This window comes from Mirounga leonina, unplaced genomic scaffold, assembly GCF_011800145.1.
Source record: "Mirounga leonina isolate KUSES-001 unplaced genomic scaffold, KU_Mleo_1.0 Mir_173, whole genome shotgun sequence".
NCBI classification, from domain to species: domain Eukaryota; kingdom Metazoa; phylum Chordata; class Mammalia; order Carnivora; family Phocidae; genus Mirounga; species Mirounga leonina.
The window spans coordinates 10482238-10495735 of NW_023270447.1; the positions used below are offsets into that span (position 1 = coordinate 10482238).

General features: G+C 39.3%; 1 protein-coding gene across 6 annotated transcripts in view; it reads right to left on the reverse strand.

The window, feature by feature from the left end:
- The window catches only part of CDC14A (cell division cycle 14A), a 181561-nt gene that overhangs the window by 92288 nt on the left and 75775 nt on the right, over positions 1-13498 (reverse strand). For all 6 annotated transcript variants that reach the window (XM_035017924.1, XM_035017928.1, XM_035017925.1 and 3 more), the window contains 2 exons: positions 7168-7234; positions 3846-3908 (listed from right to left, as the gene is read on the reverse strand). In XM_035017924.1, coding sequence (XP_034873815.1) covers positions 3846-3908; positions 7168-7234 — 130 coding nt within the window. The remainder of the gene's footprint in view (positions 1-3845; positions 3909-7167; positions 7235-13498) is intronic.

The following is a 13498-nucleotide window of genomic DNA, read 5'->3' on the forward strand; positions in this document are numbered from 1 at the left end:
TGCCATAGAGCAAATGACGTGCTGAGATTTGAAGGCTTAGTTCAAAAATAAAAATGTAAAATACTTCATTAACAATTTTTATATTGATTATATGTTGAAATGATATTTTAGGTATATTGAATTAAATAAAATATAATTAATTTCATCATTTCTTTTTACTTTTTCTAAATGTGGCTGCTGGAATGTTTATAATATCTATAATTATCATATTTCTATTGGACAGCACTGCTCTAGACCCATGAATCGCAGGAGGAAAATGGATATAACCCTTTGCAGAATGAGCAAAGGTTTACCTGTAGACTTTATAAAATGAGTATGACCCATGAATCGCAGGAGGAAAATGGATATAACCCTTTGCAGAATGAGCAAAGGTTTACCTGTAGACTTTATAAAATGAGTATTTCCCGCGTTCTGCTGACCTTGTCGTTAACATTTGGCATTCTTATCATAAAACTGCCCTTCAATCTTACACAGAGATGCAGTCTCATTAATTTTAGGCTTTTTCTTGAGCCAAATTATATATTAAATGTATTTCAGTCAAGAAGTGCCTTTGAAAAGCTTCATCCTGAACATCCCCCATAATCAAGACTTACAGTCTTCTAATTTGTTGCCAATGATAAAATCTTACTTTGAAAACCACAATGTGTTCATTGGAATACTGACTTTGTTGGAACACACGAAATATGTGTATCTAGCTATCCCACAAGTACACCCAATGTCCAAACTCGCTAAAGCCCACGAGAGAACAGTGAGAGAAATTATGACAAGAAAGGATCAGGCCTTCCTGACAGATTGTCAGGAAGAGAGTTCCTTTATTTATTCATTAAGTAGCATTTATGAAATGCTCACTCCCCAAAAAGTATAGTTCTCTTTGTGATTTTCTTCTCTTGGTCTTTATGATAGAATAGATACATCAATCTCAGAAAGGAAGTAATATGACAGAAAACTTTTCAAATGTTCGCCAACTGCCTCCTGCCTCCCATTATTACTCAGGTTGTTGTTGTTATTGTTGTTTATTCAGGTGAGGATATGACTACATTCTTAACAGATTTTTTTGGTTGGCCGGTTGGCTGGTTTGCAAGAATGAGACTGTACTGTCTCAGGTTTTTCAACAGCTTTTCCAACTACCTCTCAACATCAACATTAAATTTTTTAAAATAAAGGGGGTGCCTGGGTGGCTCAGTCGTTAAGCACCTGCCTTCGGCTCAGGTCATGATCCCAGGGTCCTGGGATCAAGCCCCGCATCAGGCTCCCTGCTTGGCCGGGAGCCTGCTTCTCCCTCTCCCACTCCCCCTGCTTGTGTTCCCTCTCTAGCTGTGTCTCTCTCTCTCTGTCAAATTAATAAAATAAAATCTTTTTAAAAATAAATAAATAAATAAATAAATAAATAAATAAATAAATAAAGGGGCGCCTGGGTGGCTCAGTTGTTAAGCGTCTGCCTTTGCCTCAGGTCATGATCCCAGGGTCCTGGGATTGAGCCCTGCATCTGGCTCCCTGCTCCGAGGGAAGCCTGCTTCTCCCTCTCCCACTCCCCCTGCTTGTGTTCCCTCTCTCGCTGTGTCTCTCTCTGTCAAATAAATAAATAAAATCTTTAAAATAAAATAAAGTTAAAAAAAAAAGAAGGAATAAGTAAAATGTCAACTAATCTTTTCTCTTTATTAATGGTATTTGTTCCTTCCTCCTCCTCTTGAGTCCCCACCCCAATATCTCCTTTAATGGAAATGGTGTTAGCATTTTGCCATATGATTTTCTCCATGTTCATATACATGGAACATGAAACTTATCTAATTTGGAAGCCTACTTTAAGAAAAGAATACAAAATTATGAAGACAAAATTAGATATAGGACCTTAAAAAGGTGCCCATGAAAGTGGGAGGGGGTCTCTAAAATTTAAGCTTTATTAGCTTCACAGGAAATCAGTTCTGCTCATATAATACAGATATACATATATGAGTGAAATAGGATCTCATTATTGTTAAGTAAAGGAGGGGATTATATTATGAGCACATGTCTGTATCTTTTCTTCTAAACGACATATTATGGAAATCATTCCAAGACAAGTGGTATAGCTCAAATTCACCTTTTCACATAAGCACATAACATTCCATGCACGTGTGTTCTATAGGTTATTCAACCTTCCCTTACGAGTGCACAGTCTCTGTTTCTAATTGGGGTGGGGGCGGAGTTTGAGGGGGTGGATTCTTTTGCCACTACTAAAAATGCCACGTTGAACAACGTTTTTATGGTTTAAAAAAAAAAAAGGAATACTCAAGATTTTTAATTGTACTAAATTTATTAATTTGAGGAGAAATAGCAGTTTTATGATGTTAAACCTTTCTATCCAAGTACTCAGTATAAATTTTTTCACTTAGTCATGTCCTGTCCACAAGGAATTTTCAATCCAGTAAGAAAAATAAAACCAAGATACAGGAAACATGGAAAGTACAAATTGTAACACATGAAATTGAAGGGAGAAAATACTCAAGAGAGTAATGATCTGTGTAGATGTGACCTACACAAAATGGAGGAGGGGAAACGTTAAAGGGGACAGGTATCTGGCAGAAAGGAAGCTCAGCCAGGACATGGGGACACTCAGGAAGCAGTGAACACAGAGCTCAGTGGGGCTGGCATGCAGAGGGTGCATGGTAAGCAAACAGAAGACAAGGCTAGCAAGGTGCGCTAGAGCCCATCCACGCTAAGAATGCCAGGACAGAGGAGTTTATCCCCATTTCTGCAGTGCAATGCAGTTTGGGGCCAAGAATGATGAGAGTTCTGTTCTAAGATCACTCTGTCACGTAGGTGAAAGACAGACCAACAGGGAAGAAGGGCCGGCGCTCGTTAGAGAGTGCTTCTAATAGTCCACAAGAGAGGACACGACACCTGAGCCAGAGGGAAGGAAGTGAGAACAGAAAGGACAGGAAAGATGAAACACAGCCCAAGAATTCAAATACTGGTTAGATTAGGGAGGGAAAGAGAAGCATTTCTGTTCTTGAGCCTGGGTAAACTGCAGGATAGTGGTGCCATTAACACAGATGAATGAAGCAGAGGACCGTGTTTGAGTGAAAGATCGTCAGTTTCTTTTCAGACATGTTAAGTTTAACATGTAAGCAGGATATCCAAACAGACATCCTGAACTAGAGGCCAAAGGGGGAGGGCTGCCCTCTCTTACTAAGGGTAGTGATAGATTTCACAAGTCCTCTGGAGAACCCCAACAGATGAGCTCACTTTCATAGAATGTTGGGCCTAGTCACTTTCTACAAGCTTCTCATCTTCCAGAAAAGCTAACTGCTTCTTCAGTGTCTTCTTATACCACAACCTAGCTGGGGCAGCCCTTCCCTAAACTCTAAACAGGCAAGACATTATTCGAAAGCTTCATGATGCTATGGGGAAAAAATTCAGCCAACTCTTACAACTAGATAAATTCAGCCATATTTCAAAATAAAATTTATGCAGTCAAAAATATTACAAGGCACAAGTCCAGTTTTGTTTTAAACAGAACCTGAATTTTTAAAATAACAGAAACTCAGTTTCACTATCAAACTGTACTTCGAAATTATTTTTCTTATAAACTAAATGTGCAAAGTAACTGTTGACAGAGGTTTGGTGAAAGAACATTATAGATATGACATTTTCCCAAACTAAAATTTTGGTGATTCCTGGTTCAAAGGCAATAACCAAAGCTGAAAGGACAAAACTGACAACTACAGAAAACTCCAGAATGTTTTTATTTTAGCAGCCACTCAATTTGCTATACCTGAGTGTTGGGGGGGGCAGAGGGGAGAATGGGGGGCAGGGGATTTTAATTAACATGGATTATATCTTGTAAAAAATTAAAATGTACAAACCTCATAATGTTCATATTCATCCACATCAAATGTCTCAAAGTCAAAAAATCCATGTTGTAATCCCTAGAAGCAGAATTTGAATTAGTTTTTCCACACCAAATTGATAAGTCCTCTAGCCATTCTTAGAATTCCTGCTCACAAATGATTCTCACTAACCTGAAGGAAAAAGCTTGAAACCTTTCATTCATAATGCATATCTAGATATCATCTTCTAACATTGGTAATTTTGCATTGAGACTTTCTCACAAGTGGGACTTAACATTTAGAAAAGCATGAAAATATGTTCCACAAAATATATCTAGAGTCCTAATTTACATTAGTTTTATATGTAATAAATTAATTATATATATAATGGAACATACTAGCAAATGTAGAATTAAAACCTATTGGGAACTATGCAATTAATTCATATCAAACTATGATAGGATTTATAATAGTGATTAACTTTTCAGATAGGAGAAGAATATTCTTGGGAGGTTTTGTTTTCCTTTTATCATTAATGAGATACTTAGCAAAAAGGGCATTTCTACTTCCTAGGCCCTTATTTGTTCCTAAAACTCTTTGAGAGCGTTTGTTTTCTGGTCATAGTTACTGAAAGAGTAAAAGTGTACTTGACTGCTCTTACGATTTAGAGGAAGAGCTGATATTTTTAACAACAAAAAGAGAACATTCATTATTCCTTTTTATAACTAATGACTTAGAACTTTTAAAAACTATCCAGCTTGCTCAGATATAATATTTTGAAGAGGACTGTCTTTTATTTTATAAGTCATGAAGCTGTACAGATTATAATAGAATACAAAACCACTGTTACTTTTAAAAGTTACATATTCAAGTCATTAAAAATAGAAGAAACTATGAAGCCAAGCTCCAGTACAGTTCTTCAAAACAGTTTCTTCAAAACAGAGACCAATGTTTTCTAAAATGCAGAACACAGATCACCTGCAACAGAAGCACTTGCAGTAATTTAGATTTAAAATACAGTCCTAAACCCCTAAATCCCAGAACTATTAAATGTGATTCTCTGGGGGTAGATCAGCATGTTAACATGCCTTCTAGGTGATTCTTATAAATGATAAATCCTGACAACACTGGGTTAGTCAACCCCTACTATTAGAAGCAAAGCAAGTTATTTAAATTATCTTACCTTTAAACAAAGCAACTTAAGTGGATCCATATGCACCATTCCAGTGAAAGAAGTGAGAAAAATATACCCGGGCCTTCAAACTTCCTTCCTTTCTCTTCATTTAAAGTGTGTATTTATGTATGTTTCTGTGTGTAGTTCACACCCATGTAAACTATGCTTATGATGATGCCAACACAACAAAATCAGAAAGATATGCTTCCTAAAGAGGCAAAAATGCAGCCATACTCTGTCTACACTCTTAGGAGTCTGGTACTCATTGCCATGGCAATTGCCCAGAATATGGGGTTTATTTAAGGTGGAGTGAGGTAATGTGTCTCAGTTGCTTAAAGACATGTTGAACATCTGTCAGATCTTCTAAAATCTCATCTGTGTTTGGGAAAAATAAACCCCAGCATTTGATGAAACAAGAAATTTACAGAAGACCTTATCCATGAACAAAGTCACACCTTTCCTCTCTAACAGGAAGGATGTCATAAATTTCTATATCCAGTTACCAAGCTACCATAACAGGCGGGGATATTCCAGTGTGAACTCTTCCTGAACTTCATACATTTATAAAAGAAATAGCCTGTACCAGATGGCAGAATAGGCAAAACAGTAACAACAACAACAATAACAATAATAAATTACTTGTTTTTTCCCCTTGGGCATACTTCTTAAATGCTGTAATTGTGGATTATATATTGACTAATATCTCCATAAGGGTTCTTAACTTGTGATACTAGAAGTCTGGGTTGGTGACATTACTTGCAGGGTGAGCTAGAGTATTTTGACAGTCTTTAAGTGGAAAGAAAAATATTTGAAACTATTTTAAACTTTTACAGAGTTTAAATTCATTTTAAATGAAATATCAAAGTCAAAAACATACATAAAACTAGCATACTTATCATACCAATTTTCTCAACTCAAAATCAGTCTTATATTACATCAGATTTCAAAAGAAACTAGAACAAGAATCATGCTCATAGTGTATCTATAATCCATAAGGACACTTGCCTACGGGCTATGCAATATGTACATTCCTGACTGATAAATCATGGCTATATGTTCAAGATGGAATGATGTACTTTGAACCTTCATTAGAATTTCACAATATAGGGGCACCTGGGTGGCTCAGTCGGTTAAGCGTCTGCCTTCGGCTCAGGTCATGATCTCCAGGGTCCTGGGATCGAGCCCCACGTGGGGCTCCCTACTCAGCAGAGAGTCTGCTTCTCCCTCTGACCCTCCCCCTGCTCATGCTCTCTCTCTCTCTCAAATAAATAAAATAAAATCTTTTTAAAAATTAAAAAAAAAAACTTCACAGTATAGCATGCATGACTTTTCAGTAAATCAATGCTTCAAGAACAAGTTCTAAAAGTTCTCAAAAATATTTTAGATTCACTTCTCCATTATACATATGAGTAACTTAAATAACTATGCCTCCAAACTGTAAAGTGCATCAAATCACCCAGAAGGGCTGTTCAAACACAGACTGCACGGCCCCACTCCCATAATTTATGGTTCCGTCAGTCTCGGAGAAGGACTGAGAATTTGCATCTCTAGCGAGCCCCACACTTTGACAAACCATTGATTTATAAGACACCCTGATAGGATATTAGAAAGCTCCAAATTGATAAGGAAATGTGAGTTAGAATGAGCCCTGCTAATAACTCCCTGTGGCCCTAAGAGTGACTTAACCTCCCTGGGGTTGTTTCCTCAGCTAAAACAATGAGATAATAGTATCTGGCCCACTTACTTCTTTACCGGCATGTAATAATATCCAGGTAGGAAACCTACATGGAAATGTTCTCCTCTACATGAACAGAGGTGCAGAGTGGCTTCCTATCTCTCCCACACCAAGCTCGAGCTTGATAAGGAAGCTGAGCTGGTGACAAAGCAATGTCACAAGCACAGAGGCAGATAGAAGCAATACGTCTGCCCAGGAAGAGGAATCATTTAAATGAGAAAGGGAAACCCCTTCTACTTCAATAAGGAGCTAGAGAGTTACCCCCGGGGCACCCCTCAATTTGCTCGACAGGCTATATTTTACAGATCAATCATTCCATCAAGAAGTGGAAAGCCTTCTGCTAACTGCCTGCCTTCTCTTCTCTCCAAAGCAAACAAGGATATTGACATTATTCCTTTTTCATATTTTGAAACTTCTGTGCCAACTATAGCAAGGAGAATTATTATTACCTTTCTGATTCCCTGCAAACAGTCGAGGATGGTGAGATTGTAAGTGCAATTTCCAAAGGAAGCATCCCTATAAACACACACAAAAAAAATGCTAAAAATGCACATTCAGAATATTCAAATAATAAAATACCAAAGTCAACTGAAGACTGCTTGTTTGGCTTCACAGCTGTCAATGTGGTAAATTAATGTAACACATCAGATCCTACTAGCTAACTACTCTTACAGCTTCAATGAAGCATTTCTGAAATTGCTTTAATCCAATAGGCAGAATTAGGAAGAAAAGCAGATCTAAGAACCTGAGCTCTGAAGTCAGATCGCCTTTGTTCAAATTCCAACTCTGCCACATACTGGCTGGAGCCTTGAGCAAGTTATTTTACTTCTGCTGCTTGGTTTCCCATCTCTGAAACGATGTTACTGATGGTATCTACCATTCTTAGGATTGTTGTCAGATTGCATTTAATAAATGTAAAGTCCTTCATATAAGAGCCTAGCATATAGGAAGCACCTAATAAATATTATGACTCTTCTTTATATTATTAACAGTGAACTGGACTGTTTCATTAAGTAAAAGATTCACAATCAGTAAAAGATTCACAATCACTAAAGGTATTCTGACAGAGGAACAACCACCTATCAGGAATATGGTAAATACAAGCATAAAAATGTAAGGAGGACAATGTGGGCAGGTCAACAGAAGCTAGCTGTTATTTTCTTGGATTAAATGCCACCTCTCCCACCAACCCCCCCCCCCCAAAAAAAAACTATGGAAAACTCAGTCACGCTTCCAAACAATCTCCTCTCAGGATCAATGGGAGCTTCTAATGCACCATGAAGTGTTGTATCAAAAGGAATGGGAATCTACTGCACTGAAATTTGAGTACTTCATACTTTATTCAAGTTTTTAGAGCAACTTAGCAGACTTGCTTTAGGCAACATAAAACTGAAGTATCAAGTTCAGGTCAGTTAAGCAAGAACTGGCACTGGAGCTTTAACACTAGCAATGTTCCAAGGTGTCCAAGGCAAGAAACTTGACCTCAAGGCTCTGTCTCTCTGCCCAGCCCCCATTGCTGACCCAAAGGAACAGAGCTGTCAGGCACCTGCCAATGACAAAGTCAAATGCACCACACAAAGGCGGTCCAAGGGCGGCAGTGGGGAAGGTGCCAGATGATGATGTTCCTTGGAGAGAAAATGACCTTGAAGGGCATTAACATATAATTAACATAAAACTGAGTTTTATATCACAACCATCCAAGGTAACTTGAACCTATGGCTGCTAAGCCGTGAATTAAAATGGAGCTTCAACATCACTGGGTTTCAGCATCCTGACAACCTCATACAAAAACAGTAAGTTAGAAAAGCGACTTAACAGAAATGCTTAAGTCCTGAAACTTCAAAGTTAACCTATGTAAATAAGAAGGGTTATTCTTGATAAGTAAGTTTGATTTCAAGACTTCTTTTTTTAATGCCCTCTGAACTCATGGGTCACTGGAAACCAAAATAGACCCTTTTCCAATACCTTGTAAAGACGTAAACCATATGTTAAAAAGCAAATTTTAATGGACTAAACCAGAGAAAGGTGTAGCTGGGGATCCAAGATAAAATAGTAGTTTATATAAATAATCACATATTCCTTTATAGGCACTTGTCTCTTTGGGACAAGGGTTCAGAATCTTTTGTGTGTCATGAACCCCTTAGCAATCTGATGAAGCCTGTGAACCTCTTTTTTCAGATAGTGTTTTTAAATGCATAAAATAAAATATAAATGAATAACAGAAGGCTAATTCAGTCAAATTATCAAAATATAAAAAACTTATAATACCATAATATTTAATTATTTACTGTTTTATTAACATAAACAAGATCTAGTAGATCTAATAATGACTATAATTTGAAGAAGGAATGAACATAAATAATAAGATACATGAAATATATAAGATGCATGCAAAAACTATAATGGGATATAAAAATATCTGTAATTTTGATTGTGACAGTCATTTGTATTGCTAATAATACTACAGTTTATTTCTAACATTTATAATTGAATGTAATCTTATCAGTTATAAGATTAGTGAAACCAAAGACTCTTTTCTTGTCATCCAAATTCAGCAACTCTCTGTACTTTCTCCACAGGCCTTCGATTAAAAATGACTGCTTTAGTAAAGAAAAGGGGGGAAAAAAACACTTCTTTTTATTTAAAAGAGTAAGACAATTGTAAGAATTGGAGGTACTCCTTATTCTCTGAAGTATATTTTCCCACACCTAGAGTCACCTAAAGAAATTCACATGCATAAATCATCAGAAAAGAGCCAGACCCTGTCTTTCTCTCTGCAAAGTTTGGTGAGACGATCATGACATCTCCTGTCCTACCCCAGCCACAGTTTTTCCTGGGGCCTGAAAAGAGCTCTGGTGACCTGATGGTCAAATCTACAGGCTGGAGAGAGGAGGGCCAGGTAAACCTGCCAGGGGACAGAATCAGGACACAAAGCAGTCACAGCAGGCTGGAAAGTCAGGGAGAAGTTTACGGCTTGAAATATAATAAGGGATGCAATAAAATGAGGTCACATTCTCAGAATGGGGGAAAGGAGATGACACACCAAAGGAGATTATACCCATTACTCAGGGTGATTAATCCTCGTGACGGCTGCACAAAGACAATAGGTTCCCAAAACCTGCCCCCATACCGAGCAAGAGAAATGGCTTATTACTGCAAACTGCCTCCTACTTAGTCAAAGGAGAGTAACCATAAAAGTGAAGGGATACAAAAACACGTTACATATTCTCTGGCAGAAAAAACAAGAGAGAAAAAGAGAAGGTAGAGGGGCGCCTGCGTGGCTTAGTCAGTTAAGCATCTGCCTTCGGCTCAGGTCATGATCCCAGGGTCCTGAGATCGAGTCCCACATCAGGCTCCCTGCTCAGCAGGGAGCCTGCTTCTCCCTCTGCCTGCCACTCCTCCTGCTTGTGTTCCCTCTCTCTCTGTCAAATACATAAATAAAATCTTTATGGGGCACCTGGGTGGCTCAGTCGTTGGACGTCTGTCTTCGGTTCAGGTTATGATCCCAGGGTCCTGGGATCGAGCCCCACATCGGGCTCCCTGCTCGGTGGGAAGCCTGCTTCTCCTTCTCCCACTCCCCTCTGCCTGTGTTCCCCCTCTTGCTGTGTCTCTCTCTGTCAAATAAATAAAATCTTTTAAAAAAAATAAAATAAATAAATAAAATCTTTAAAAAGAAGAGAGAGAGAAGGTAGAGGTGGCAGATTGGACACATGTGTCTACCAAAACCACACTAAAAAGAGAATTTTGAAAGGTTTTTTAAAAATAGAATCCAACAAGTTCAGGGAGAATAAGAGAGGAGAAAATAGCAATAAAATTCCAAAAGCTGGAAATCAGAGAGATGAGTGGTAATAAATTACAAAACCAAGAAAACTGAATATTAAGGTACCAGTAAAAAAGTCAGAGAATCAACCCAACTAATACTAGAAACTTTCCCGAAGTTTCGGGAATTGGCAGCACTGGGTCCTTCGGGGAGTGAGAATGAAGAAAATTACTGAAATAAGATTAAAGTCCATTTAAGAAGCAGAGAGGTTTTATTCTATAAAAGAAACATTATCTCCCCTGTGATCAATCAGTTCTTCCCTGCTGATTTCCCTCAACACCCCCCCCCCCCCCCCCCAGTATAGTCAAAACCATCTGAAAATAGAATGGTTGGCCCTGGAAGACAGCAGGATTCCTGCCCCACACAATGTTCAAGTTTAAACTGGAACTTTGCTTCAGGATTATTTTTCGCCTACTTTGTTGTATGATATGGAGTTCCAGGTTAGGAAAACACCATTAACCACAGAAGTCCCTTCAACTCTGAAACTGTATCATTATTCAACACAACTGACAATCACTTTCTTCTCCAGATCTCTGCCCTGGGTCCTTCCCAACAGAATTTAAACATTTTCAGGTCTCTACCATCTTCAAAAGAAAAACCATCCCAAACTTTCTTGACTCTGTATCTTCCCTCCACCACCCTCACTTTGGCCTCCCCTTTAAAACAAGACTTCCGGAGCACCTGGGTGGCTCAGTTGTTAAGCGTCTGCCTTCGGCTCAGGTCATGATCCCAGGCTCTTGGGATCGAGCCCCGCGTCGGGCTCCCTGCTCTGCGGGAAGCCTGCTTCTCCCTCTCCCACTCCCCCTGCTTCTGTTCCCTCTCTGGCTGTGTCTCTCTCTCTCTGTCAAATAAATAAAATCTTTTTTAAAAATTTAAAATAAAATAAAATAAAATAAAACGAGACTTCTCTGAAGGATCACTTCTCTCCCGGCCTCCATTTTCCCTACTCTCATATCTTAACAGCCTCTGTTCTGTTTCCACCCTCATCCGTGCCATGAATATTTCACACTAAATTCACCATTATCTCCATATTGCTAAGCCCGGGGCTGGGGGGGGGGGGGGGGGGCTTTGTTTTTAATTCAGATAAAATTCACAATTTAGCCTTTTTAAAGTGTACAATTCAGTGACTTCCTTTAGTATATTCACAATGCTGTGGCTTTTGGTATATTCATAATTCATATCACCACTAATTCCAAAACAGTTGTGTTCCCCGAAAAAAAAACTCTGTGCCCATTTACAGTAACTGCTCACTCTTCCTCTCCATCCCTGGCAAGCAATAATCTACTTTCTGTCTCTCTGGATCTGCTTCTTCTAAGCCCAGGGAACATTTCCCAAGCATCATTTTACTGAGCTTGTCGGCAACAAGTATCTCGTTCCTTTGAATACTCTATTCACTGGCTTCCTGGATTTTTCTTGTACTTCTCCAAACACAGCTCCTGCCCAATCTCCTTGGCAAAGCCATCCTTCGCCTCCCAATCCTTAAAAGTTAGAGCTTCTTAACATTCAATCCCAGACTCAGATTCCTGTCACTTTGTGCTCTCTCCCTAACCCAGGACTAAAGGGAGTGCATCAGCAGCACCTGATGGTTCCTTAAACACAGAATACTGGGCTCCACCCAAGGTCCTGATCCAATAGGTCTGGGGCAGGGCCTGAGAATCTGCATTTCTAACAGGTTTCCAGGGGATATCGATGCTGCTGGTAGGAAGGAGCACATTTGGAGAACTGCCTGACACAATCTCATCCATATAAATTGCCATCAATCTGCAAATGATCCTCAAATTGCTCTCTCTAGCACAAACTCCTTAAAACTGCAAAACAGTGTGGCCAACCACACACACGACCTTCCCATTTAGGTGTCCTAAGGCATCTCACTGTGTGGGAAGACTCTCTTGCAGGTGCCCCACCCCAAAACAACAACAATAACCCGGTCTTCCAACACTGCCTGTCTCGTAAAAGACGCAGCTTCCACAATCACTGAAGCTAGAGCCCAGATGTCCCTCCAGCTCTCAATTCCCCTCATCCTGTCCGCCACCGTGCTCCGTTGCTTTTCCCTCTTAACTGCCTCTTGCCTGCACTGACTTCTCCCCAATTTCCCCACCACCTCTCAGGCGGACTCCTGCAACAGCCTTCCCACACCCATGCCTCACCTTCCTGCTCAGTCTTCTCACAACAGCCAGAGTGATATTTTTTTAAAGGTAAATCTGATCCAGTCACTTTTCACTAACTTCCGTTGCTTTCATGGGAAAGTTCAAATCATCAATGAATACAAGGCCTGGTGGTATCTGACCCCGCCTGCCTAGGCCTCCTCATATCATGCTCCGCCACAATCTGCCCATCACAAGGCCTTGCCTAAGCCCCTCGGATAGAGCCTTCTGCTCTCACCACAAGGTCTTTGCTCCTGCTGGCCACATGTTCTCCCGTTCACTTTTGACTAGGTCACCCTTCAGATCCCAGCTCACAGATCAAAGTCTCCGGGGAAAAACCTCAATGCCACCCTGGCTGGAGCAGGTCCCCAAATTTTTTTATTGGACTTAACTATAGTTGAATTATATTGTGGCATGCTTATTTGACTCTGCCGCTCTCTCTATAATAGTCTCAAAGAAGGCAGGATCTATACATTTTTTACTCACCCTTCTCTCCCTAGTACCTGATACACTGCCTGGCACAAAAGAGATACTGAATAAACATTTAAATTAAGTAAAGTGGTATTAAACACACTTTTATTTTAACCCAGACACTTTGGAGAGACTATACAGAGCTTTTAGAACTTAAATCACGATATTGATGTGATAGAAAGTTTTAAAGTCCCACAGTTTTTATTTGCAATTACAGTTCCCAACTGTTTACTTAACTCCTGGTTTGCCTTTTTTTACTCATTTATCCATGTATTCATTCATTCACTCATTCATACTTACTGAGCCAAATATTTGCTGAGTTAAATAAGAGGGCATGTTGTATTG